General features: G+C 32.9%; 4 protein-coding genes across 15 annotated transcripts in view; 1 reads left to right on the forward strand and 3 right to left on the reverse strand.

The window, feature by feature from the left end:
- Nucleotides 1-19,849, forward strand: part of Jupiter (microtubule-associated protein Jupiter) — a 169,022-nt gene extending 149,173 nt beyond the window's left edge. For 3 of the 12 annotated variants that reach the window (XM_070108837.1, XM_070108851.1, XM_070108834.1), the window contains 6 exons: nt 7,403-7,536; nt 9,082-9,114; nt 13,967-14,227; nt 15,640-15,657; nt 15,814-16,323; nt 17,531-19,849. In XM_070108837.1, coding sequence (XP_069964938.1) covers nt 7,403-7,536; nt 9,082-9,114; nt 13,967-14,227; nt 15,640-15,657; nt 15,814-16,323; nt 17,531-17,667 — 1,093 coding nt within the window. In that variant the 3' untranslated portion in view covers nt 17,668-19,849. The remainder of the gene's footprint in view (nt 1-7,402; nt 7,537-9,081; nt 9,115-13,966; nt 14,228-15,639; nt 15,658-15,813; nt 16,324-17,530) is intronic. The other 9 variants (XM_070108846.1, XM_070108839.1, XM_070108841.1 and 6 more) reach the window with 5 other exon arrangements.
- A 2,686-nt stretch (nt 19,850-22,535) lies between these two features.
- On the reverse strand, nt 22,536-23,378 carry Dtd (D-aminoacyl-tRNA deacylase). Its single transcript, XM_014242242.3, has 4 exons — nt 23,236-23,378; nt 23,080-23,170; nt 22,791-23,026; nt 22,536-22,729 (listed from the first exon to the last, which is right to left on the reverse strand). Exons 1-4 carry the CDS (start codon nt 23,276-23,278, stop codon nt 22,557-22,559), a joined length of 543 nt encoding a protein of 180 aa, XP_014097717.1. The 5' UTR covers nt 23,279-23,378; the 3' UTR covers nt 22,536-22,556.
- A 740-nt stretch (nt 23,379-24,118) lies between these two features.
- Nucleotides 24,119-26,290, reverse strand: LOC106622903 (uncharacterized). The gene is made up of 5 exons (XM_014242240.3): nt 25,230-26,290; nt 24,980-25,165; nt 24,829-24,913; nt 24,589-24,744; nt 24,119-24,505 (listed from the first exon to the last, which is right to left on the reverse strand). Exons 1-5 carry the CDS (start codon nt 25,433-25,435, stop codon nt 24,374-24,376), a joined length of 765 nt encoding a protein of 254 aa, XP_014097715.2. The 5' UTR covers nt 25,436-26,290; the 3' UTR covers nt 24,119-24,373.
- Nucleotides 26,291-26,412: 122 nt separating this feature from the next.
- Nucleotides 26,413-27,284, reverse strand: mRpS10 (mitochondrial ribosomal protein S10). The gene is made up of 3 exons (XM_070108896.1): nt 27,137-27,284; nt 26,807-27,078; nt 26,413-26,747 (listed from the first exon to the last, which is right to left on the reverse strand). Exons 1-3 carry the CDS (start codon nt 27,143-27,145, stop codon nt 26,492-26,494), a joined length of 537 nt encoding a protein of 178 aa, XP_069964997.1. The 5' UTR covers nt 27,146-27,284; the 3' UTR covers nt 26,413-26,491.
- Between the last annotated feature and the right edge of the window lie 44 nt (nt 27,285-27,328).

The raw sequence follows: 27,328 nt of genomic DNA on the forward strand, positions 1-27,328 counted from the left end.
TATATAACGACCGTTACTTAAATAATAGTCAAGAAGAGTTATTTACTCGTGATTTTTATAAACCACATTATGTTGGACTGAGTTCATGGAAGTAAAAAAATCTAAAAATAGTTACTCAAGTATCCGCAATGAAAAACATTGTGACTCATCTGTAAGCTTGTGAAAATAATATTATAATAATAATTTAGAAGGTTTGAATTTCGTAATGAGTTACATACATATACGCTGAATAAATTGTTTATATTGTGTTGCTAAGAAATTGCATACAAAATCCTTGCACTTACCGTTAAATTTGCAAATATATGTACATATATACAAGGTGTACAACATATTTAAACCTCTCTCCGAAATTTGACCTATAACATTCTGAAGCCGAGGTAGATCTCCTCTCGGTGCCTCAATTTGCTCGGTGATTGAATAACGGGCACGTGCCCATAAAAGGATTCGCAATACTTTGGACAGTGACGAATCGAAAAAAAAACGACTGGACTCGCAACATATGAGCTTGTACGATTTTTCAAATTGGAGAAAAAGTAATCATGGATTAAATTCTTTATAAATATGTATTAAGTAACCGGAAAAAAGAGACTGGAGTATGAAACAGCTGACAAATAAGGAATTTAGACCTTAAAGCTCAAGTCTTAAGCAACAATTTACTGTTTAGTGTTTTAATTTAGGTGTTCAAAGAACGTAAAATATTTGGTTAGCATAACATTTTGTTGAAACTCGAAAAATTAACAGAAAAGAGAAAATCATCATTCGAAAAGACAAACCAAGCTATCATACATATGTACGTCAAAAATGATTTTTCAATTATTATTACATATATACCTATATATTTTTTTAATTATTATTATTTTTAAATACAGTAAAACCGTTTTCTATCACTATTGTTCTATTTTCAATCGTTAGAAAAGAACTATTAATAGCAACCCTCATAAAACTAAGCCAAACCCCTTCAAATAAGCTGGTATATCGAGATTTCACTATATAAAAATTACGCTCATTGTTTACATGTAATGAAAATATAAATCATTTTTGCTACTGGATCAAATGTATGTTGTCAAAATATGAAAATCTTGCCATTGATAAATCAAATACCATGAAAAGTAGATTTGATTACAGCCTGATTAACAAGTTTATTAAATCATAAATATTTTAGCCATAATTTGTCCATGCCACATACAGTAATGAATCGTTATATGGTAAATTTTAAAAAGAAATTAATCCGGTGAACTTCCCACACACATGTATTTACAAATATACATTTATTTGCCAGAAATGCGCCGATGCGAGGCAGACTCTTTAGCTATTTGATTTATTCATTAGTAAAAGCGCTAAATTTCCATTCTAAACGAACATAACAGATAACTTATGTACTAACTGTATCAGATGCGCTAAAGGCTATGAACGTCATGATCTAAGCAACTACAAACAGACTTACATATTTCCACAACGATGCACTCCAAGGGTGGCGTTAAGAAAGCACGCGCAGTGCCACAAATATTTCGCGGCAAAGCTATGAAAGCGCTTGTCTGTGGCCGAAGCGATGCGCCTGCGCACATGTGCATCGCCAATGGGGTCGTTTGCATTGCCCGCTGTGCGTGCATGCACCAACAGCGCACACTGTGCAGCTTATTATTGCTTTATTTTATAGATGTGCAATCTAGCAAATCAAAAGCTGCATAAAAAAAATATTTAAATTAAAAAGCAAATAAATTGGGCGCGAATATGAAATTGCTGGTGCAAACAAGCGAACAAAATTGGTACAGAAAATTAATGCAAGCAAAAAAGTGTTACAAATGCCAGACAAACAGTTATTTTGCACTTGCACCATACTTATGTTGGTAGCATATGTTTAAATATACATAATAAAGACCTTGTAGGGTAAATTTTAGGTTATGTTTTACAAATTAGTAGAAGAAGTAAATATTTGAGTATTGATTTAAGCACTCATGCGAACAATTCCCATAACATTGAGCTAATTCTTCAGTTTTGCGCCATTTCACAGAATTGAAAGCTGGGGTCTTTGCGCCGTCCTAGGTGGATTTGCATCAGTTAACAGCATCGGATTTGCAACAGCATCGACTTCACGCATGCGAAGCATGTTCTGAGCTTAGCGCTTCTGGAGATTTGTGAGCTAGTATCCCACTGCAGCCGTCCAAACGCCACTTCCACAGTTTTTATAGTGCTCCCCAGGTAGCAGAAACTGTCGACAAACTTGATTTCATGATTGCCAAAACTTAATTGGCTTCTGCTGTAGTGATTGACCCTCATGGCCTTACTTTTTACGATGTTTATCTATAGTCCGACAATGCCTGCTGGCTTGACTAGGTTATTAACAATTTCTTGCATGTCGGAGAGTTTTTGCGATAGTACGCAAACGTCATCTGCAAAGTCCATAGTGTTCCTGACAGCAAACCATCTCGTACTAAGCAAAATTCCTACTGGGATTCATACACATTATGTTGCACAGCTTGTGGCTGCAAATGCGCGCCGTTAAAGTTCAAAGTCGTTGGAGCATCATTTGTTGCAGTGCAATAAAGATAAACACACATTCATACAACCATTGAATAGAAAAAAGTAATAGAAAAACATAATGAAGTGTGGCGCTGCCTGCGCATCGACCATTGCGCCTGACATTTGGTAGCAAATTTGCAACAGAATTTCGGAGCGCAATTCCCAAACACACATGAAACAAGTTATTCGGTAGTTCGGCGACTGCAGCTAGGCAGCCCAAGTAGCGCACAAAATGTTGGCAGCTGCCTCAAAATAATTTTTTTTTGGAATGCATGCCACAGTCATGTGCAACATTGCAACTTGGGTGCCCATAATGCGCTGCGCAAGGGTCAGCACTGTGTCTATCGCCTTTGTTGGTCATAATAAACCCGTGTTTATTCATATTTTCCGCACTTGCATTTTACTTTTTTTTTTTGTTTAGATTTTTGTTGTTTTTTGTAGCGCACAAAAATATTTCATGCCACACAAAGGTGCCATACGTGCCAACAAAGCATTGCCAAAAGCGCACCTCGAAGCGTGTGTGAAATATTGTTGATTATACTCGTAACTGTCTTATGTGTATTCATACGACTTCTGTACATTTTCAATTGCCAAAAGGAATGAGCCAAAGACAAACCTATCATAAAGTATTCAAATATGTACGTAGTACATAAAAACTTCTTTGAGTTGCCATATGTCAGCCAGGGTGCGGCTTTTAGAAGCCTTGTCCAGTTGAATTTTGTTTTTTTCGTTTTTTTTTTCACTTTCATCACAGCTTTCTTTAGATTGCCTTTCTTTCGCCCAGACATATCGTTTATCATCGTTTTTACAATAACTCGCGAAATTACCTGCCTGTCTGGGTCTGACACCTCTCGCATTATTTATGAATACAAAGCAAGAAAAGTGTTGTGTCCAAGTCAGCCATTTCGGCTAGACAATGCAGTAATTGCAAGATAATTTAAAAAAAATAATTGTAAAATAAAAAAAGTTAAATAAAAATTAAATTTAAAATTATACACTTGAATAAATGTGTAGGAATGGAGAGATATGTGGTACTTCTATTCATCTTGAGTTTACAGCCACATAAGGAAGTATACGGTTGATAATATTAAATTTAATTTTATAGCCAAAACAGGATATATTAAATTTGTCACGAAATGATCAAGGTGATGAGTTGGATATCGGATCACTATAACAAATAGCCGCTTTACAAACTAACCGATCAAAATAAAGTTAAAATTTTTGTATAGGAACTTTTTTTTATCTGAGAACTGTATTTTAGCTTCGGTGCTGCCGAAGTTAACGTTTTTTCTTGTTTAGTTTTATATTTTTCTTTTGGCATCTTCTTTGGTAAGACACTCCATAACAGTTTCTGCGTGTGGTTTAAGTACCATATTTTATATGAAGGGAAAGCGAAGCTTAAAGGTAATCTAATAGCGTTTTCTTTTCTCAATGAAAATGTTGTCTCATTATATGGCAACATTATAAAAATGCAATATCTATTATTGAGCTTAACAAAACTGATCGATTCATTATGATTAGTAGAAAAACTTGATTTAAAATAATAACTATCAGCAACGAAAAATAAACATCGCTTGGGCAACTCTCGCCCTTACGTTTTGAGATAGGCAGATATGTTGCAAATTTTTCAGGTTAGAAGTCAATATTCTGAGAAAAGAACACGCAACTTTGAGATAATTTTACAGGAATGAATGTTATGCAAAAACGAGTATTTAAAAAATTCTTACTTGACATACATAGGTATATAATACCACTAATTATGTAAGTTATAGAAATTATATTCACTTCATATATACTAGCCCAATTTTTCTGCAGGCGATCCTTAGATCCAAATAAGCATTTTCATACTGCATATACATATGTACTTTTTAATTGAAAGGCTCACATTTATGCCAAGTAATTAATAAAAAATGCTAATAAAAATGCAGAAAAGAGGACAGCAATTGTAAATGCATACCTAAACGCCGCAAAGTCATTAAGCCACTTTACCACATGCAGTTACACGTTAGGCCAAATTGGGTTTGCTATGAAGAATTAAAAAATACTTTTGTTCAAAAATAGCTACATTTGTGTGTACATATTTGTTTCAAACTAGAAAAAATAAATAAACGAACAATTATGTTTTTTACACTAACCTTTTACTTCCGTCATGTCTTCCCTTTTTTGGTGAAATAAATGAAAGTCACTGGCGCATGTGCATATAATATCATTTATACATAAGATAAGGTTTATTAAAATTTAGTAATGCTCTTGAGTCAAGTAATTTGAATTCATTTGTATATATAAATTCTAGATATTGAAATGGTAATTAGCGCCACAAAACTAACAACCCTAAACTATATTATGCATGAGCGTTTTAATCAACCACTAAAAACCACAAACTAAGCCTTTTAAAAAGTCATTAAATCTTATGTTAAGCACTTTTTGATTAGTTGAAAGTTTCATTAAATAAAAAGGTAAATTAACCTCACTTTTCTCAATACATTCTCCACTACTATAATTTTGGTTTTCTAAAATGAATAATACTAATAATTTTCTCAGTTTGGGCGTAAATTAATTGTACGCTATGTTTTACGCTTTTTTTTCAAGAAGTTTTTTGAAACGCTGAATTTTTGCTGCATTTTTTTGTAGTATTTTCATTTTTTGTTATAGTTGGCAACGCTTAAAAATTAATATATATTTTATATTTTTCAAAAAGCTGTTTGGAACGTTTAATTTTTGCTACACACTATTATTATATATAATTTGATAGTTTTGATACGCTTTATTTATGTAACACATTTTGTATTATTTTAAATGTTTTCGATAGGTGGCATCCCTATTACATTCTTGGATACTATAGCAGCTAATAATCCATTTACTTATTTATAATATTGTTTTCAAAATTTAATAATTTTTTTTTTGCGTAAATTGTTGTGTTCGAATTATCTATAACTTGCAACTTGCATAATCAAATATGCAGCAACAGACAGTATTGTAACAACAATCTCAAGCGGAAGCAACGCGCAGAGTTGCACACTTTGCAAAAAACAATCTGTATATATGTATGTTTGTATATGTGTATCTATAACATACTGGTTTTCTAGTTCAGATTCTTTGAATGCACAGTTGCATGTACATAAATACATTTTTTTCTGTACGTGCTACTGGACTCGCATCGCTGCCTTAAATCTCATAAAACCATGAAATTAACTACAGTTTCCGTTCAAACAATACCAACAACAGCGACAACGACGACGAAGACGATGGCAACAAAAATCACAGCACCAGTCCAATTGCAACAACATCGGTGCGCTGGTCATCGTCATTACCGCAAATGTTGTGGCGGTGTTAATGATGATGTGCCGTTCTGTTGCAGACTGGTGTTGTTGGTGTTGCCTCTGTTTGTTGCAATTGCCGCTGATGATGATATTGCTCACACGCTTTACTTTGCTAATGCGAATTGGTGCCTCCACAGGGTGGAGCCATAAGTAAGTCGAGCGTTTTTTCGGAGCAGAAAAGCAACAGCGTAGTGCCAAAATGCACCTGCTGTTGCATCAACTATTTAACTGCATATCATCGCTTCGCTGATTGTCTAATATTTGAGCGTAAAGTTGCTGGCCGACCACTATTCCTTTGATTGCCAGCTAAGTTTGGACTATTATTATATTTTTTTTTTAGTTTTCACTGTCTTTGTTTGCTGTTGTTATTGTATTATTTCATTTGTAAGTGGCACTATTTCGCAGCGCTATCAGTTTACCATCTTGTTGTTGGTGGTTTGTAATTGCTATTTCATAGAAATTGCGAAGTGGTTGCCTTTGCTCATTATTCTTACTTGGTTGCTGTTGTTGTTACAGCATTTTCTTCGCTGCAATTAAATGCAACAAGCACATTAGGCCACTTGCAATGGTCACTGACTCGCATAAAGCTTGCTATACTTACGGTCGAGCTAATTACTAATTAACCGAAGAACATGCATCGTCGATCTTAAAATTATGCAGCCGCACACACAAGGAAATACATGCTTATGTAAAGGTTTCTTCAAGATCGGTCATGTAATTGTTGTTGTAGTATCTTATTGTAATTATTATTTAAATAAAGAAAAAAAATTAACCGGGATGAAGCTATTAACTTAGAGGGTTAAATATACCATGGCGTCTAAAAAGTTCGTATAACTTCTAGGGAATGAAAGTCACTAAAATCGAATACCTCGTATACGTTACACATTCAACCACCGTATTCTCTGTATCTGTTTCTCAGCGACTTTTTTCTGTTCAGGCCTCATGAAATGACAAAGAAATTTCCTAATCCGAAATTGAAACCTATTTTGTACCAAGTACGATTGGTCTTACTACAAAAATAGTATAAAGTCGAACTTAATTACGAACAAAAAAACTTAAAAATAAAACGAATCTCTGTAGCAGTACTTTGATTCCAGTACTTTGCTCGGAAAACTTTAAACTTTACTAAAACTTATTATATAATTTATCTGCGCAAATAAAAAGCTTTCAAAATCAAAAAATGTCTCCAAATAAAGCATTCACCAGTATACTATAACCGATTACACACCTAAAAGTAAACTTCAAAGATAGTCTCCAAAGTTGGATTTCTTTCAAGATGGTTTAAAGGTCCAACGGTTTTTGACGTGGTCCATGCTTATTGCATAAAAACCATGAAAATTGTGATTTTTGACATTTTGATTTTTATACCAACAACGAATTTTACTATGACAGACTTGATATCAATCAAAAACAATATAGTGGGTACATTACTTGCTAATAAAAATTTTAAATAGTACAAAACTTTAGATGAAATCAGACAAGTTTATTCTTAATTATCACTTAATATATTTTTAAAATAATTGTAATTCTTGAATTAAATTCAAATTCTGTTTTCCTTTCAGGGTCCTAAGGCCTCCAGGCGGTGGCACTAGCGACATATTCGGCGGTGACCTTCCACAAACTCCACGCAACGTAAAAAATCACATGCAATCGAATATTTTCTCATGTGACAAAAATGGCGCTATAAAAAATAACGGTATGTTGAAATTACGACACATTAAATAACGGCACATTATTTTAGCTTTATTTTTACGTAAATCTGTTAAAGAAATGATATTTATCAACTATTTGTAGTTATACAAATATGAATAGAGTAATTTCATACAAGTTTAATGGAAAATTAATAGTACATTGATATTGCGCCACAAGCTCGAGTCGAGTTAATAATTTTTGTGTTCGGTATTAAACAAGCTCTAAAGAGGTCTTGTTGCGTAGTAAGCTTTGTGTCCTTAGAACAGTTAACCGAGAATTGAAAAATTTAGCCGCCCTGTAGGCTGGTTTTGACCGTTCTGCGTATAAAAATTTTCTACTCGAGATTGTGGCTCAGCGTGAGTGTACGAAAAAAAATATATCTATATTGAAAAAAAATTTAATGAAGAAATTAATAATCCGTTTGTACATACCTATGTATTTATGTGTCGCAAATAAAATAATTAAAATTATTTTTTTTTTTGTTTGGTAAATATTTTTATTATTATTATAAATTAGAAACAAATGTTTAAATTGGAAATGTAGAAATATTTTGCATAAATATCTTCAATAAAATTTTTATAAATAATATGTTATATAAATACGATCGCATACATATGTATAGGGTGATCCGTTTTGAGGTTCTCTAATTTTTTGAAGAAAAAAATACAGAAAATTCAAATATAATGGGGAATGTTTATTATCATTCGAAACAGCATTCCTTGGTATTTATTTTAGATTATCTCTTTCGAATGTTGGCCGCGGCATCAGCAGATGATCCATCCGTTGAGTCCAATTTTCGATGACTCGTTCGAACATTTCGACTGGTACTATAGACTTTATATATCCCACATGAAAAAGTCTTAACGGTGCGATATCATACGATATTTGTGGCAAATCGAAGTGTTCTCTCAATAACCATGCGTAATCTGTCAAAAAAAAGGCTATTGAAAAAAGTACCTCTACTTGGATCACCCGTTACATACATATTTAACACTTCTCAAAAAATCGGAATATAGATTTGTATAAAAATGTAAGACTTATTTTTTTACAATTTATATGATAATGATATACGTATTATATATTTTATTATATATAATATTACTTTTAGGCTACATACTCGTCCATACATATAAATCTCTTCCTCTGCTTTAAAGCTTTTCTATCCACATTAAAAAAAAAGTATACCTTCTAGTTTTCCCTCAAATAATAGTGAAATAAACTTGAAAAATGTGCTGTATATATATATCAATAAGTTACAGATTTCATGTTTTTTATATAATATAAATTTCATTTATATTTTTTTAGTTTGCTATTATATTCAATCTGTCATAAACAATATTATTGTAGTATGTCTCCGCGCTGTGTAAATATGCGTTATGCAATGCTAAAGTACTTATATTGTTTTTTAATAATTTAAATTTTTAAGTGTTGTTCATATTTTGTCAGTAAATTTCATAAAAAGCTCAAAAAGATAAAACAATGAATTAAATTTGAAACGTTTTATTTTTTTCTTGTTTTTTCTTTATTTCTTTTCTTCATACCTTTGCAGTACGACAAGGAGCTCACAGATTCTATTTCATTGGTACCTAAATATTTGTCTCTTTGTAAAGCATACCAAGTTTTTAATTGTTATATATTTTTCTTTTGTGGTTTACCATTCGTTGTTGTTATTGTTAACTATTGTTGTTGTTGGTTTCAAATAATTCCACTCAAAACACCCCACAAATGGGTTTCCCATATTTCAAAGCAATATTTTTTTTGTAATTATTTAGTTTTTAAATTTTGTTCATAACCTAAAATATAGTACGGAAAATTTTTACACCATAACTGGTACTAAAATCCCAAATTTTCCACTAAAATCAATTGTATTTAGTACAAAAAGACAAACGAAACGGTGGACTTGTTGAGAGTTTTTCATATGATTTCAACTGAAAAGCTGTCTTTCTTAACATTGGAACTGCGTAATCTTTTCGGGCATTCAGCAATTATTTAGCAGAAAAATTTGAAGGCTAAATAAAGTGATCAATGTCGCAGTCAACAAAAAGATTTATAACTGCTTAGAGCTGCGATATTGAGCACTTTATTCAGCTCTTGATGCATGATGGTTGCATATCATTACATTCAGGTGAATGGAGCGCCAATTGCCAAAGCGTATGAAATGCCTGATATGTAGTTACAGCCTTAGTTCGTTTGTTTTTGGTGATACCTTTTATTTCACGAACACTTTATTTAGTCTTTTAACCTTTTTATATTATATATAAACACATACTAACTTTTTTGGCTACTTCTTAATTTGTTTTATATTCTAAATTTATGAAAATTTTTTCCTACATAGTTTTGCTGGTTTCTTTATTTTAATTCCATTTATAATTGGGTTTTCTTTAGCTTGAAAGGGTTAAATCTTTTTTAAAATTTAATAATAATATCATATCTACGAATTCATTTCCATATAGCATATAAACCCAGAGTCTTCTTCTCAGAAAGTAAATTTCTTGATATATAAATAGATTAATAGCTTGGTTATGGTAATATATCTAAAGAAACTCATAAATTTTAGATTTGAAAAAAAAAGTTGGTGTTGCTCACGTCGAACAGCTCCTTTACTTTGAAGTGTTCTATAAAATCTATCTTCCCAATAACTATTGGATCATTTGTAAGCAAATATAATCGAAATCGGAGCGAAGTAATTAAAACTGATCGCAAATAACTGTTTTAATATCAAAATTTTCAAAACAAATCTTAAATCAGTCCTACTACACTAAAATGCGTAGAAAGTAAGCTGGTCCATAATTCAGCATTTCTACAAACACACTCGTAATACCAGACCCGGTTTATCTTTCAAGCACTTGGCTGGCGTTTAGCAATAAAACCGCAAATTATGGCTGCATAAATAAAAGGCTTATAAAAGTATCTTCAACTGCACGAACATTTTATAGGAATTAATGTGGACAGTAATTGGCATTAAATCGTTAAACGATGCGCACGCTAACGAAGTCAAAAAATCGCGATCTTTTAACCGCCGTAGGACTATTGAATGAGTGAGTTAAAATGCAGCACTAACTTTGACATTGACAGTGAAATTAGCAGCAGCAATGACCGACAGAAGTAGCAACATTTTTGAATTGTGCACTTGTAATTTCAGTACTGCGGCACGCGCCATATAAAATTGGACTTTAGCTGCTTTCATCGCAATTCTTACTTCCTTCCACTCATAGAAATGCAATATTGCAGCCTATTTGCAAGTTTATGTTACTGTTTACCCAACCACTTAAACTAAAATATCTGGAATATATCGAATGTACAATTTTCACTTATTTTGCTTTTAATGCCAACCTTTGAATTGAACACTATTATTGAACCCGAAATTGCACTAACTTACTTATCATTACTCCTCACATTTCAATGTTAGCTGCATTTAGTTCATATAATATTATATAATTGAACAGAATTTTGCTACAAAATCATATTTCATTTGCTATTATATGTCTATTAACAGCTGTATGGTATATTATTGCCATTTTCATAATAGTTGTTTGCCCTTTAAGCTGCCACGCTTTGTCTAAGCGCTACACGAGCATTGCTGAAATAACAGGTTTTAAACGATTACTGCCTTTTTCGAATTAGTCAAACTGCTAATCCAAAATAAAAGTAGAAAAAGAGTTGATAGGAAGTGATATACCTTTTAAAAAAATATAAAAAAAATTAATTTAAATATAAGTTTGCAGTGATATTTCAGATGTTTCTTAATAGTTATTTCCATGATTTTTATGGCCTTGTAACCATCTAGATTTTTATAAAAATGAATAAAAAAAACAATAATTTAATATTTTCGAAAACAGATTGGAAATTTTTGATTAAAAATTTCTGCTACATATGCAAACCGAACCTAAATTCCAAAGCACTTAAAAGCTTAATGAATCCAGTAAACCCGAGAGAGAATATTTTTTATCAGAAAACTCGGAAATTGTATATGAAAAATATAGCAAAAATGCCGAAATATATATCGTATACAGATAAGTCACACTGCTTCAGCAGCTGCAATCCAATCATTTTTTGTTTCATTATTGTTGCTTTATATTCGCCTTCAAGCAGCAGACAGATTATTATACCCTGAGCAGAGTATATTTAGTTTGCCATGATGACGAGCTGAGTCGATTTAGCCTGATATATGGCTTCTATAGCATACATATGTATAATATATATAGCTGCTTTTATCAAACTCAAGTTTTTGTATTGAAAACTTTTTTATTTGACAAGGTATCTTCACAAAATTTGGCATAGATTATTATTTAAGGCATCGCTACAATATCTATATTGTTCAGATCAGACTATTAGAGCATATACATAGTTGCCATTCAAACTGTCAGATCCAAATCAGGATAAACATCTTTTTATACCCTTTTTTGCTATAAAAATACTCCTGTAAAGGTTATTATAGCTTCGGTGCAGACAAAGTAAACGTTTTTTCTTTATTTTTTTTTTTTTTTTGAGGTTAGGATAAAAAAATTAAATTTTGTACAATTTTTTTTTTTGTCAATAATAAGCAATTTATACACAATGATAGAACGTGCTACTAGTAACTATAATAAAAAACTATTAGTAAAAAAACACCTGGCCACCATTAGTATTTATTATTGATATTCAACGCAACGCAAGTAAAAATAGTTTTATGCGATACATAATAATCCCACTCGTTTTACATTTTACTTATGAATTATGTGTCTCTAAACCTCACAGTTAAGGCACCACCAGCACTTTCTTCGTTATCAGTCACGGTAACAATTAATTTTCAGTCACAGCTGCCGCCACAAACAATTAAAAATGTTTATGTATTGTATATATCAACATACATATATAGATCGAGTTTTCCAATAAGAGTGATATGAAAACACACTAATTGTCAAGGAAATTCAAATGTTTTTCATTTAATATGAAGTACAATCGATACAATTAAATTCTGAATATAACATCATTCAAATGACTTCTTTTGCAGGAACGAATTCGATGAACCCAATTTTCGAATACTTTGTCCACTAAATCAAATCGTATTTCATCAAAAGAACGTTCAATATTGGCTTCTAAAGCTTGAAGAGTCTGGTTTATTGCTAAAGACCAATGACTTCAAATAACCCCACAAGAAGTAGTCTAAATCAGAACTTTTTGGAGACCATTCAAAGTCACATTTTTTTAAATTATATTAATCTCCAAACTTTTCTCAAAATAATTCGGTTGTTGCAGGTGCTGTGTGGCACGTAGCCCCGTCTTGATCAACTTCTTCCCATAGCGGCCATAAAAAGTTGGTTATTATCGATCTATAACGCTCTGCATTGACAGTAACGGTATTACCAGCTTCATTTCGAAAAAAGGAATCATCGGTCCCACCGACCAAAAACCACACCATCAGAATCGACAGTTTTATTACCGCACCACTCAAATGAAAGTGAGCTTCAACAGAAAAGATTATTTTCTTTAAAATATCGTTATCGTTTTCAAGTTATTCCAAGGCAAAATCAACGAATTCACGACGTTTACGGCAGTCCAATGGCTTCAGTTCTTGAGTGAAAACAAATTTATACGGATGCAAATCCCAAATCCTTTCTCAAAATCCGCCAGTTTGTGATTTGAGACAATCCCAGTTCTTGAGAATGTCTTGGAATCGACAAATTGCGGTCTTTAGCAACTGCAGCAATATTTTCATTACTTCGAGCGGTCCTTTGTCTTTTTCGCACTTGAACATTATGTAAAGAAAATTTACGCTCGAAATTTTCAACAATTCGACGAATAGCGAGCACAGTTGGACGATTATTACGACCATAAAATGGCAAAAGCGACCGAAAAGTCGCAATTGGAGAACGATTATTTTGATAATGAAATTGATCATTTGCAAACGTTGTTCTTGCATATATCTTTCCATGATGCAATTCTAAACCTTACTAAATACAATGAAAAAAAATTACAGATCAGACATATTAAAAAATGGCCGAAACGACACTTAGAAATTATATCACCCCTATTGGTGAACCCGTATATGCAATAATTGTGTTACAATAATTTCTTATTAACCTTAATTATGTATAAAAATAATCTTATTATAAAAATTATGTTGTAAAATATTGTGAATCACTTTAACTACCTTTTTACCTTTTATAATTATACATATATGTTACATACATACTTATCCTACTACTTACTTACATACATATTTACATATTACATACAACAAATTTTTTATATAACATTATATTACCGACAATCTTGCATATTTGATCTAATTACTGTTGTTTTGTTTGTTTTTCCCACCACACACACTGTGTCGTGGACCTCGTTTGTACACCCACACATTCAACGTAAAAAAACAAACGAACACTTCCAATTTTTCTCTTTTTTCATACTTGCAACATTGCATTTCTTGCCCGTGCCCTTTCAACACGCAGGTGATCAGCCACGTCGCGGACAACAGAAAGTTGATTCTTATCAGCGTCTTTTCGGCGAGCCAGAACGTCCAAACACTCCCGCCAGGAATCACATGAAGAGCAGCATTCCATTTGGTTCAAATACTGAGGCCGCCCAAGAATTGTTGGCTAACGGTAATGGTCATCACAGCAATGGCAAAGGTGGTTCAGTGTCCACTTCGACATCGTCATCGGTATCTTCGTCCACTGAGAACTTGAAGATGAACGGTGTCTCAAAATTAGGTGAGCAAATGAGATTATAAATAAAAATTATATAATAATATTTTTTTTTATATGTATCTAAATGTATTGAAAGTATTTAGAACAATTGCAGAAAACACTCCACAATTATTTTTGTATAATTCTATCGAATTGAAAGTCCTTGGCTGTATATTGCGTTCCGATGATTTAGAACCGAATGGCTGAAAAGTTTTTTTTCATGAAATATGACATATGCATTGTTTATGACTACAGCTTGTTCTTGACCGTTGAACATATTTATATAAATTTTTTGTAATACTTGGAAAATCATTGCTTTCATCAGCGATTTATACCCTAAACAGGGTATATTAAGGTTGCCACAAAGTTTGTAACACCCAGAAGCAAACGTGGGAGACCATATGAAATTTATACATAAATGATCAGCATAATGAGCTGAGTTGATTAAGTGATTTCCGTCCATTCATCTGTCTGTATATATACGAACTAGTCGATCAGTTTTTAAGCTATAGTTTTGAAATTTTGCACCTGTCCTTTCCTCACTACGATGCTGTACATTTGTCGGAATGGCCGATATCGGACCACTACTGCATATAGCTGCCATACAAGCTAAACAATCGGAATCAAGTTCTTGTATGGAACCTCTGTATTTGTGAAGGGTATTATAGCATCGTTGCAACCGAAGTTAACGTATTTTCTTGTTTTTCCTATCTGAAATGTTTCCTCAAAACACTAAACTCACTTTTTTCCATTGGAAACAAAGGTAGCGTGACTTTGAAAGCAATAACTTGAGAACCTTTAATAAAATGTCTTGAACTTTGAAAGTAGTATAGTTAAGGTTAGTACCCTAAGGCAAAGACAGCATTATTTTTGATTAAGTGCTCTATCAGTCAACCCACTATTTAGTGCAGGTAGTACATCACTTCATCCGCACCATAAACTTTATGCCTGACAATTCATAGAAAGCGTTATGAATCTATTTGAAAGGATTAGTGTAATATTCGTGATCTGATCATATTTTAAAAACTTCGATGAATTGTATAATATGGATTATATATGTACACATCTCTCTTAATTGCCTTTCTAGATAGAATGCAACGTTTTATGTGTGGTTTAATTTGTACGTACACTGCCTCAGAACTTCACTCATAAACATATTAGAAACATTGGTTTTCAACTCATAAACCAAATACAAGTTCAAACCTATCAAATATTTTGTTTTGAAAAGTCAAAAAACCATATTATTTTGTTTGTCATTAATTACAGATTAAAAAAAATAAAATACAAATATTTTACAATACATATTGTGCATATATTTTTAAATATAAATAACTAAAGCAACACTTAAGAAAAGAAACATTTTTGATTTGTTTGTCCTTCGTCCATTTTTGCACGCCGCATTTCGAACGCACTTAACACTCACTCTCAACAATCAGTATTCCGCAAAATGAGCAGTAAGTAGACGCATTTTTTTGATTTACTCAATTAACTGAAATTCAAAAGCTCAATGGTTTTTATTAAATTTATAAATATCCCTTTACGCCACTGACCCCTTCCTGACAAACCAATCCACTCAAAATCCGATCAACGGACATCACCAAATCAAACAGAAGCCGATGAAGCATGTCCACCACTCCGTGTACCGGAATCAAGTTCGCCACCCAGTTCCAATACGCCACAATTAAGCATAGACTTGCCATGCGAGACTAAAGTGTCTGAACAAACTGACAGCAGTGATTTGTCAGCACGTTCTCGTGTAACAGTAAAAGACACCAATTTATCAGCACGTTCTAAATTAAGTGAATATCCTCAAGCCACATCACGTTCTAAAGTCCCGACAACAGACCATGCTCTAACACGTTTCAGTTCAGCGTCAAAACATAGCAACATGGGCGCTGGCGATGTCGCTTCGCAAACGCGTCGTGAAATTGGCACAAATTCAGACAATCCACATTCGTTTGCGAAAATGCAACCCGGCAAAGAAGGTCGCCAAGAAGTGCTGGAACAGTGCGACAACCGCACTCCACCTGCGCCAACGCCACGTAATCCGATAACCGGTTTGGGTTTGGGCGAAGATGGTGTTGGAGGCATAAAACCGAAAAAGCCAAAGGATCGTCGAGGTTTGCGGGACTGAGAAAATAATTTCTGAAAGTTTGTAGCGGGAAAGTTTGTTTTTTTGGAAATTTAAGAAGTAGAAAGTTAAAGTAGTAATTAGATAGAACTTGAAGATTGACTTAAGCTTTACAAATAGAAAGTTATTCCAGAGAAAGTTCAAAATATGTGGGTAAAAAAATTCTTGTTATTTAATATTGAAAATGTTTAATTAGAGCGTCTTAGTTACCGAAAAGTAGGGACCTCACTTCCAATTTGTTATATTTTGTAAGACTTATATATAAAGTAAGCTCCCATAATTTTGCAACCAGCTCAATTTTTTTACGTGAAAAAAACACTTATATATAAAAATAAGGACCATCGCAGCCGAATGAGTAAATCTTGAGAAATGTAATATTTGCAATTACTTGTATAGAAGAAGCCGCATGATCGTCGCTTGGCATGCAATTTATTTCTAAACGAAAAGCCTCTCATAATTCTCTATCTCGACGCGCTTCATATTCAAAAAATTATCCACACAGTGAAGTTTACGTGAAAGTCACTATTTAACTCTCTTATACTAGCATGTTTCAAATGTTCCTCAGTTTTTCACTTTATTACTAAACGTTAATTAAATACTGATAAAGTATTCACAAAATTTCAGAAAAAAAAATTTTTTTACATATATATTTATGAGATACTCGAATGAAATTTAATACACAGGTGTACTTTGATATTGTGGTGATTTGTCTGAATCATCCAGATCGGACAACTGTAACGTACATATCTCCCAAACAACCGATTATTCAGATTTTTTTATTTTCCGGTATACTGCCTTTTATTAAAAAGCTAAGAGCACACCATTATGAAGAATTGTTCTTTAGTATATACTTAAAAATGACAGCGTCAATAAAAAAAAAACCCGGACAGCTATTATTTATATCTCCCTTACAACCGATATCTCACGTACACTAGTATACATACTCGTGTGTACGTAGAGAGTTTAGGGGAAATATTCATTTAATACAAAGTACCGTAATAAATACTTAGTAATGCTAATTTTTTATAATAACTTCCAGTTTTTCTTTGATACCTCCAGTACTTCCCAATACTTTTATATTATTATAAGTACTGCTAATATATTATTATGAGAAAGTCGTTAACTTAAAAATATATATATATTTATATTTTACAAATTTTCTAACACATTTATTTTGCATTTTTATTTACATTTAGATGGCAATCCCGTCACTGGTGAGGGTTACAAGCCCAGCAATTCTTTCAATAATGCGGTACCCAGCCTGAATGGTGCCAATCAGGTCATCAATAAGAATCGCATTCCACCAGGTGGATTCTCTTCAGGCCTCTGGTAAATCAAGTTTATCGCCTGTGTATTGTTCGTTCCGTGTTTGCGAAAAAATCAACAACAGAGAAGCGAGGGTCTGAGATGAAGTGATGAAACCGAAAAAAGATAATAAAAGAACAAATATATTACACACACACAAACAACACAATAATAAAAAACATCATAAAAATAACTAACTGATCATCAGCAAATCACATAATGATAACAACAGCCGTTGAAGGATTTAAGATGTCCTTCTTTTAAAAAAAAAAAACCTAGAATGAAATGAATGTATGGATGGATGTAGAGTTGCGGTGGATATTCATATATAACTAATCGAATAGGGATAAAACATATTATGAGCAAAAATTTTAAATATAATATTAAAATGAAAGTAGTTTGAAGGCGTTGAAGAATTGACAAAATTTCAAAATAACTAGTATTTAAGCTAATCAAGCAGAAAAGCAAAAAAATATCCACACATACACACAACTACACATACAGCCACTGTTATACAGCGAAATGTAGAAATACAAACATAATTTATTTGAAAATTTGTGGTCCCAAAATCTGCTACGAAGGAAACTGGCTGGCTGGCTGACAATTGACGATTCGAACATGAAATGCAAACAAAATAAAGCAGCAACAACAAGTCAATACAATTTAAATTCAAATAATTATGAAGTAAAATTAACAGAAATATTTGAGCAAAATCGCATAGATGTGGTTAATACGGACAGCGATGACTCTACAAGTAACAAATGTGCATAGCAAAATTGAGATTTATGCACTCGAGCATAAAATCTATAATTTTCCAAAACTGAATAGCGCGAAAACATTCAAACCTGCATGGCATTTAGCATTTTCGTACAAACAACCGCTCAACCAACACCATCACCCCTAGAGTCCATAGAGTCATCATCATCATCAAGTTGCAATTATTAAGTCAAGCTTTTAAAATTGTTCAGAGCTTTTGCAATTCATCATTATTATATCACATAAATACATATACATTTGCATCACCTGAATACATACACAACCTTAGCGTGTACGAAAAATGCTCAACAACGAACTGCAGCTCATAACAACAACTCAACGAACTTAACAAACGACGACGTCGGTTTAGACGATTAACAGATGTTGCTTTAGAAATTATAAACAAAAGACCTAAAACCAAAAAACAAACAAAAAAACAATTTGCTCAAGTCAAAGCTGCAGTTTGTCCGTCGAAAAACAAACATATAATAATTACAACAACAGCAGTTCAAGCGCATAGGTCTCTTAGCAGTTTCTGTATATGTGTAGTAAGTTATTAAAAATACGACTTTAGCGCGCCATCACAACAATTAGCGCGTAGATTTTGCCTTTTTCAGCCGAAGTGTAGCGCCCTTCTAAATATCTACCAAAAAGAAAGTACGAAAAGACACAAAACCAAACACAACCAAATCCACCCGCATCCAACATCATTCATAACAATATTAATGAACTGAAGAATAATAAGCTAGAACAACAACAATGAATTATAAAATATTAATCACTACATCGTAATTAAAAAAAAACAAAAAAAAATCGTCAAAAAAAAAATGATGTAACAAAACATCATTCATACCATCATGCATATATGCATTCATATAACCGCTAGCATTCATTTCTACGATACTTGAGATCATACATACATACATAATTAATTAAACATTAAAATGCCTATAATTTGCATTCATTTATTTTAAATCATAATTATAATTATGTTCTCCTAATATATATATTTTATATCTATATAAACGATACATCTACATATAAACAAACAAAATTCAAAAGAAAAAAACATTACATAACGTACTTGTAACGATTTCGAAACCTTGAAAACGCATGATCTTGTCGAAACTCTAAAAATGCATTTCTTTAATACATATATTTTTTCCAAATAATTTCTACAACGCAAATTTGTCAAAATATACAGTTAGATACTCTTATCAAGACATCTTCAAACATACATACATATATACACATATAGTTGTATAACTAATTGTAATAAATTAATAATGAAATGAGTTAAAAATAACATACCATTTATAAACATTAAACATACGTATTATAAACACACATACACATACACACGAAAATTACATGAAAACAAAACACATTTGTAAAAAATTGTAAACAAAATTTGTTTAATAAATTTCGTATATTGAAAAATTCACCTAAAATAATACCATTTGTTTTTTTTTTTTTGTTTTTTCAATGAAATTAATGAGGTAAGTTATGCTGCAATATAAATTTAACGAGATAATATAGATATGTATATGGTTGTAAATATGGTATATTCGAAATTTCAGAAAATTAATAATTAGAACGAAAAACTCAGATTTGGCACAGAGTAAAGTAAAAAGAACTCAATAAGAAATGAGCCACCATTGACAATCAGAATACCATAGATAGAATTACAATAAAACAATATAGCGGAAATAATTTCGGAAAGCAAGGAAGATGATGTTAGTTGAGAAAGTATTAAATATGTAATATCATGTAGGGACTCGTTACATACTCATACAAGGTGCGTTCCAAAGTAAACAGTAAAAAAGTAACAAAGCACAACTCTAGTGGCGCCATCTATATGTCGACTAGTGCGCCTGGAGAAGTCAAAAGTGAAGACAATGCTGATTTCTTTTATGATTCCAAGGGTATTGTCCACAAAGAATTTGTTCCACCCGGCCAAAACGTTAATGCGGTATTCTACCTTGGAGTTTTGAAGCGTTTGGTGCGCCGTATTCGACGTGTTCGGCCCGAATATCGCGAAGATGGAAGTTGGCGTTTGTTGCACGATAATGCGCCGTCTCATCGATCGACGCTTCTGGCCGATTATTTGACCAAAAATCACATTTTAACAATCAACCGATCCCCGTATTCACCTGATATGGCACCGTGTGACTTCTACCTTTTCGGAAAAATGCATTTGCCGATGAAAGGAAAGCGTTATGCAGACGTGGAGGCCATTCAAAAGGCTTGCACCGGCATACTGGCGGCCGTACCGGGCAACGAGCTAAAAGACTCTTTCGACATGCTTTTGGACCGTGCCAAAAGCTGTATTAAAGCAGAAGGAGACTATTTTGAATAAAATTAATTGATTTTGCCGATAAAACCATTTTTTCTGTCTTTTTTTTTAAAAAGTCCTGTTTACTTTGGAACGCACCTTGTATATGTGTGTACGGTACTGTTCATGGTATTTTTTTCTAAGTAAAATTTTTACCCGTCAGTCCGTTTATCCGTGCAAGCTGATGATGATAAGATAATTGAGTCAAGCATTAAGTATGTGTTAGTAGACACGATCGTGTCTTGCTTGCACACGTTCAAATAAATATTTCAATCATCATTTTATATCTGCACTCACAGCGTTCGATTATCATGTCGTCATCGAAAGACGATTTACTAGCAGTCTGCTGCTAGTTGCTAGACTGCCGTTCCCACGACAGTCGGGTCTACGTAACCGGAACGGACCCGGATTTATTCCGGCCAAGGACTGTCAACTCGGCAGAATTCTGTCGCTACAACAACAACAACAGTCTGCTGCAGTTTTATTGAAAAAAGAAAGTAAATCGAAAAAAGGAGTGGATGAAAGTTGGATACCAAAAATGGAAGAAATTTACGCCTGAATATCTTTTAGACGAATTAAAATTTTCAAGCGAAATCGATGACAACTTTTTGCGAACGGATTCAAAAACTTTTAAATATGGAGAAGCCATCAATAGCAATATGCGATTGTCAGCAAATACTTAGATTTTTGGCTACAGGAAAAAAATGTTAATAACTGAAATTTTTGACAGCAATTTCCCCTAGATCTCAAGCATTGATCGTGGCGATGAATTGCCGCTGATATGATATATAATAGCAGTCGAAATACCGCTGTGAAAATTTGCTGCAGATGAGGAGTGTCTATAGAGGATCTTTGCCCCTCAATCAAGATATCCTCCACAAACTTCTCGCAGAGTATCCTTCACTCTGTCGTCATTCTGTCCAGCTTTACTGCCCAGGAATCGGTTATCGAATTTTTGGACTCCTTTATGGCAATTTCAACAAGTGCTTCAGCATTATCAGTTTTCCGTTTCGACTTCGTTGATGTTTCTATCCAAGAATTTTGAAATGATTAAGAAAAACAAACATATTAATCAGTAGAAATTAATACATATTGATAAAACTTGGTACACGTGTTCCTTGTCATCATAAGTATTGTAGATGGGCGGAACCGGACCACAGTCACGCTTTCAAAATGCCGTTAATCGAAAACTAATTAAATGCTTAAACTAATCTGCATATTAAAATGGATAACTGTAATTTGGTGCAGCGAGAGGCATCTGTGGTTTGAAAATGTTTAAAATGTGGGAACTACTAGAATTACATCACTTAAATTTGCTCAGGACAAATATTTTTGCTACCTCCTCCGACAGTAGAAATCGAATGATAATCCCGCCCACTCTTCTATGTTGAAAGCTACTAAAAGAGCGATAACTCACTCAAATTTCAAATCTTATATGGTACGAGGGCGCTTTATAGGAGCCTTAGTCAAAATTTCCCAATGGGTGTTTCTCACCCCATCTTATGGTGAAATCCAATATGTCAATAACTACTTGACTTGCTTCAACCAAATTTGGAGCGTAACATAACCCGACATTGTTATGTTACAAGGGCGAAATCGAACAGCGTCTACTTTCCAAATATCACAATTTTAAATTCCATTTGATTGTTAGACTTTACAAAGTTTAAATCGATAGCCAATGACGTTATCGATAAAAACTTTGCATACAACATGTGATCTCACGTCCGAAAATGCCGCAAAATCGGAGCATAACTGTTCAAGTCCCCAGGAGCCCGATAAATAGTAAGTATTGCAAACGTACGATATTTTCAAAGTAATTATTTTATCTATTTATCGATGTCTGTTGATGCGCACTCTGGCTGTTTTACTTCATTCGAATTATTCACTTTTGCTTGAGAATCTTTTCTAACTTTACTCTCTTCCAAGGGTGATTCTAATTCAATAGTAACGGGACCATCGTTTTGTATGTGAACTTGCATGTAGGCACCAAATTTACCATCTGCAATTGGTAAAAGTAATTATTTTATTTATATACAAAAGCCCACAAACTTTGTACATGCCTTTTACTTTCGCCTTATCATAATCCTTAACCAAACGTTCAAGAAATGAGTTATATAACTTTTGGGCCGCATCACCTTGCATCGCTAAATGGAAATCAGGTTTACTTCCTTTGAGACGATGATAGAGTGTAAATTGCGAGACACACAATATTTCCAATTGCTCATCTCTGACGTTTTTCTGCCAACGTTTACCCGCTGTGTCTTCGAATAAGCGTAAAGCAAGCAATTTACGTGAACTATAATTATTAACTTTTAATAAATAAATTCAAACGGTATCGAACAGACTTACATATATTCCACATCCTTTTCTGTATCCGAATGTGTTATACCCACGAGCACGCATAGTCCACGTTCAATGGAACTAATAAGTTCATCGCCAACTGAAATGCGGAATGATTTGTAAGCAATTATAATATATTAAATATACACTATTATGTATAATTACCAGTAACTTTTGCGGCAGAAACCCTTTGTATTATCGCTTTCATTATAAGTGTGTTTATTTAAAAATAAAAAACATATTAAATTTAAATGCTCCGAATTTGAATGCTCGCCTAACAGCTGATTTTTGTTTAGATCAAAGCAGCTGATTATAATTAATTTTCATACGTACTGTACAGAATAGGAATGACCAATTGTTGAGTGCCAGTTACCGGAATAGCATAAGTCTATATCCGGTAGAAAATGTATTGAAGTAAAATATAATAAATTTATAAATGATATAAAATGTATTTATAAATTAAACAGTTGATGTATAATTTGCAATGGAAGCGGAAGTTGTTGACGTTCAGTGTGTCCATAAAGCCCATGTATAAAGACTTCAACGTCTGTTCAAATCTAAAGCCAAAGAGAGAAATAAAAAATTTCCCAATAATGTCGGCCACTCGATAAGCAAACACAAACCAATTAGTGCGATAAAAACATATCATCAAATATATTAGCCATTGGAGGATAATGTACATCACACATGCACGGAACTACATAACCGAGCCGGACCCGGGTTTTTATCTGTTGTTGTTATTATTGTTGTAGCGGCAGAGTTCTGCCGAGTTTACAGTCCTTAGCCGGATAAAAATCCGGGTCCATTCCGGTTACGTAGACTTGGCTGTCGTGGGAACGGCGGGTCTTTGTCTCGCTAAAGACTGTCAACTGTCTATATATGTCATAAACAAATATGGCCCTGCAACAACAACAACTATGTACAAATGTCGAAAGTAAATACACTCAACCATTCTCAAAAATTCAATTTTGCTAACCTTTTTGAAATGATTTCAACTTGGTTGCAATACGTGAATATACATGCATACACGTGAATTAACGGCAGGTGGTTAAAAATATGAATAAAAATGTTTATTGAACTATAAAATAATAAAAATTACCAATAAGAATAATGTTGACAATCTAATCATATTTTCGGATTTATATAGATTAATATACTTATCTTAAGTAGATTAAAAATGAATTATAAATATTGCCCACAATCGTGCATATTGTGAGTTTCATAGCGAAATTTATGACCACTGCTTGATAAAAAGCTTTTGTTTGTTATTTCAGTCTTGTCAGGTTTTTTTTTCGATAATAGTTTAATTGAAGGTAATATCATCTTTGCAATCACCTGGGGGTCCACTACCAAATATAGGATCTCCCTCACCGCTACCACCAATTATCTTTATAATATCAGCTAGAGTGTATTGGCCAATAAAAGTGTTAATTCGCTATAAATGAAAATAGAATGTTATCGTTTAAGTGAAATACTCTTAGTAAATTATATAGTTATTATTATATATGTAAATGTTACCACTTGTATATATTGCTCTACAAAGTCCTTTTCATCAATCCAAAGTTCCCCCAAAAGTTCCAAGCCTAGTTCGTTGACTAAAGCATGCCAAAAATTATTTATACGTTCCTCCTCAAGCAAAATTTCAAAATCCATATATATCTCACCAACTGTAATCTACGCAACAATTATGTAGTATGTGTATTTAAAGGATGAAAATAATCATATAAATATATTAAAATAAAATATAAAAGAATTTACCGTAATACTCAAATTTCTAATGCTAAGGAATTTTCCGATGCCCAAATTGAATGATATTTGCAAATTTAAGGTTTTTATATGTGCTCTATTAATAAAAAGAAATCAAATTAACGCAAAACTCACAAAATAAAACAGTATTATATCCACTTACTGTGCGTTGCCATCACCAGCCAAATTCAATATATAGGCCAAAGATCCTTTAGCAGTGTAAATGGATGTAAGCTCTGTCATTGGAAAAGTGATATCAATTTTTGATTTTCGTATTGTAGAAATACGCAAGTCTACATCAAAATCTGATAATCCTGTTAGGTTGAAATCAGTGACAGAGCCTGTGAAACTGCAAATATTGTGTATGAGCCGATTAGTAAAGCAGAATAGTATGCATTTCACAACGTTCTTACTCTACTAAATATTTGTTATTCATTTCTGTTTCGACATGCTGGATTTGAAAAGGATCCAAGGCTGGCAATCCTAACTGTGGTATAGGATGACACATACGTACACGTAATTGTTCCAAAAAGTTCAAAATAGTGTCTTCATACAAACACTCAGCATTCCGAATGGTTTGCAAGAGTACAACAATTGCCAAGAATATAACCCAGCTCATCTTGATTGTTAGTTAGTATATATATTTTTTATGATAATGCAGCTTACTAAATCCTTCTTGCAGCTAACGTCTTATCGCCTGCAACAACTGAAGCGTTACTGAACATCACAAACCTCAATTTATTGAAGTCATTTCGCAAATTCTTATACAATACATTATCGAATTTACGTAAAGAAAATAAAAACATTTCTCTGAGATAAGCCGACTTTATCAATGGTGTTAAATTCAAATTAAATGAGTTCTAAACTAGTCACAAGTAACTAATTTTAAACCGTGTCAGGTCTCCCCACAGCAACAACAACCCACTCCCTTCTCGATTATACATATGTATATCATTAACCATTGCACCCACAGAGGCAGCTATTTATATATTTGGAGAACAAAACAAGAAATAACGTAACTTCGCCTGCACTGAATCTAGAATACCCTTCACAGGTGCATTTTTCATAAAAAATGGTATCAGTTTAAATGACAGCTATATGACTACTGAAAAAGATTTTAGAAAATTGTAGTTGTGTCTTGGATGATAATCTATTGCAAATTTCAGGATGATACCTTGTCAAATAAAAAAGTTTTCCATACAAAGATATGAGTTTGATCGTTCTGTTTGTATGGCAGCTATATGCAATAGTTGTCCGATATCTGCGGTTCTGACAAATGAGACAGGGACGTGTACAAAATTTCAGATCGATATCTCAAAAACTGAGTGACGAATTCGCGTATATGAGACGATCAAACAGACGGACACAGCAAAATCTACTCAGCCCGTTAAGCTGATCATTTATATATACATATGTATATCCTTAATATGATCTCCAACGTTTCTTTTTAAGTCTAACAAACATTGTGGCAAACTTAATATACCCTGTAATTAGGGTTACGCTTTAATAACTATGTGATGAAAAACAGATATTTCGCTATTATAACAGGGTATAAGATAACACATCAATTCACAATATGTACAAAATACCATATCATTAACGAAATATGACCATATTAAATATTATATTTTGTAAATAAAGTTTAAATAACTAAAACAATTCGAATTCGAATAAATTAAACTTCACTTGGTTGCTGTCTCAAATGTTCAGGAATTTCTTGTAGCTCTGTTTTAGTTGCATTTAAAGCAACACCTTCTGGTAAATTGCGTTCAATGTACTCCAGGAAAGTGTCTAATGTTGATCCCGTCATTTTGTGAAAATTTATGTAACGAAAATAGGTGCGCACCTCATATTGTACACGATGTTTTTTATAAATGTGCACCGATTTTAATAGAGTCAAACGATCGTGATGTGCTTTACGCTCAGCCCAACTAAAAATATTAGAAATAAAATATTATAAAGTAAGGTAACTGTATGTTATTATGCGCACCTTTTGCCTACTTCAATATTTAAATGGCTTGCCGCCGTCGTTGCAAACCAGGCATAACTTTTGAGCACTGCTGGATCAACTCCACGTAACTCAATTTCTAGTTTACTAAATAGTTGATCCTTCTCGCCAGCAATTTCATTAATAGCAGAAGTTTCAATATTTTGTTTGGTATGCGCACTGCTGGCAGCAGTTTCTGTGCTATATAGCACCGATGTAGTACGAGGCAGGGATAAGGCAACAGAGACCCGCTCCAATAACATATTACGTACCGCCTGTAAAAGTTGAAAAGCTAATATTTATTATTTATTTTAATTATTTTTATATGCTCACCGATATCATGATTCCAAAAAATTCTAGTTTGTTTTGAAAAGAATGGTGGAGGTTATGTAAGCTAATCAGCTGGAAATATTTTATTTTTTTTTTTCATTTGGGTTGGCATTTACTTGTTTATAAAACTTTGTTCACACTTTACTATTATTTTATGTAAATCATCCACTTCTAAACAAAACTATTAAAATATTT

The sequence above is a fragment of the Bactrocera oleae genome, chromosome 2 (genome assembly GCF_042242935.1).
Source record: "Bactrocera oleae isolate idBacOlea1 chromosome 2, idBacOlea1, whole genome shotgun sequence".
Taxonomy (NCBI): Eukaryota; Metazoa; Arthropoda; class Insecta; order Diptera; family Tephritidae; genus Bactrocera; species Bactrocera oleae.

Bases quoted from the DNA above. Each gene is read 5' to 3' on its own strand.
- Dtd (XM_014242242.3), bottom strand. From the start codon at position 23,278: ATGAAAGCGATAATACAAAGGGTTTCTGCCGCAAAAGTTACTG. The intron at 23,027-23,079 runs GTAAGTCTGTTC...TAATAATTATAG, and splicing joins GAAAAGGATGTGGAATATAT to TTCACGTAAATTGCTTGCTT. The intron at 22,730-22,790 runs GCATGTACAAAG...TACCAATTGCAG, and splicing joins TGATAAGGCGAAAGTAAAAG to ATGGTAAATTTGGTGCCTAC.
- LOC106622903 (XM_014242240.3), bottom strand. From the start codon at position 25,435: ATGAGCTGGGTTATATTCTTGGCAATTGTTGTACTCTTGCAAACCATT. The intron at 24,914-24,979 runs GTAAGTGGATAT...TTTTATTAATAG, and splicing joins GCTGGTGATGGCAACGCACA to AGCACATATAAAAACCTTAA. The intron at 24,745-24,828 runs GTAAATTCTTTT...ATTGTTGCGTAG, and splicing joins TTAGAAATTTGAGTATTACG to ATTACAGTTGGTGAGATATA.
- mRpS10 (XM_070108896.1), bottom strand. The intron at 26,748-26,806 runs GTGCGCATAATA...TAATATTTTTAG, and splicing joins AATATTGAAGTAGGCAAAAG to TTGGGCTGAGCGTAAAGCAC.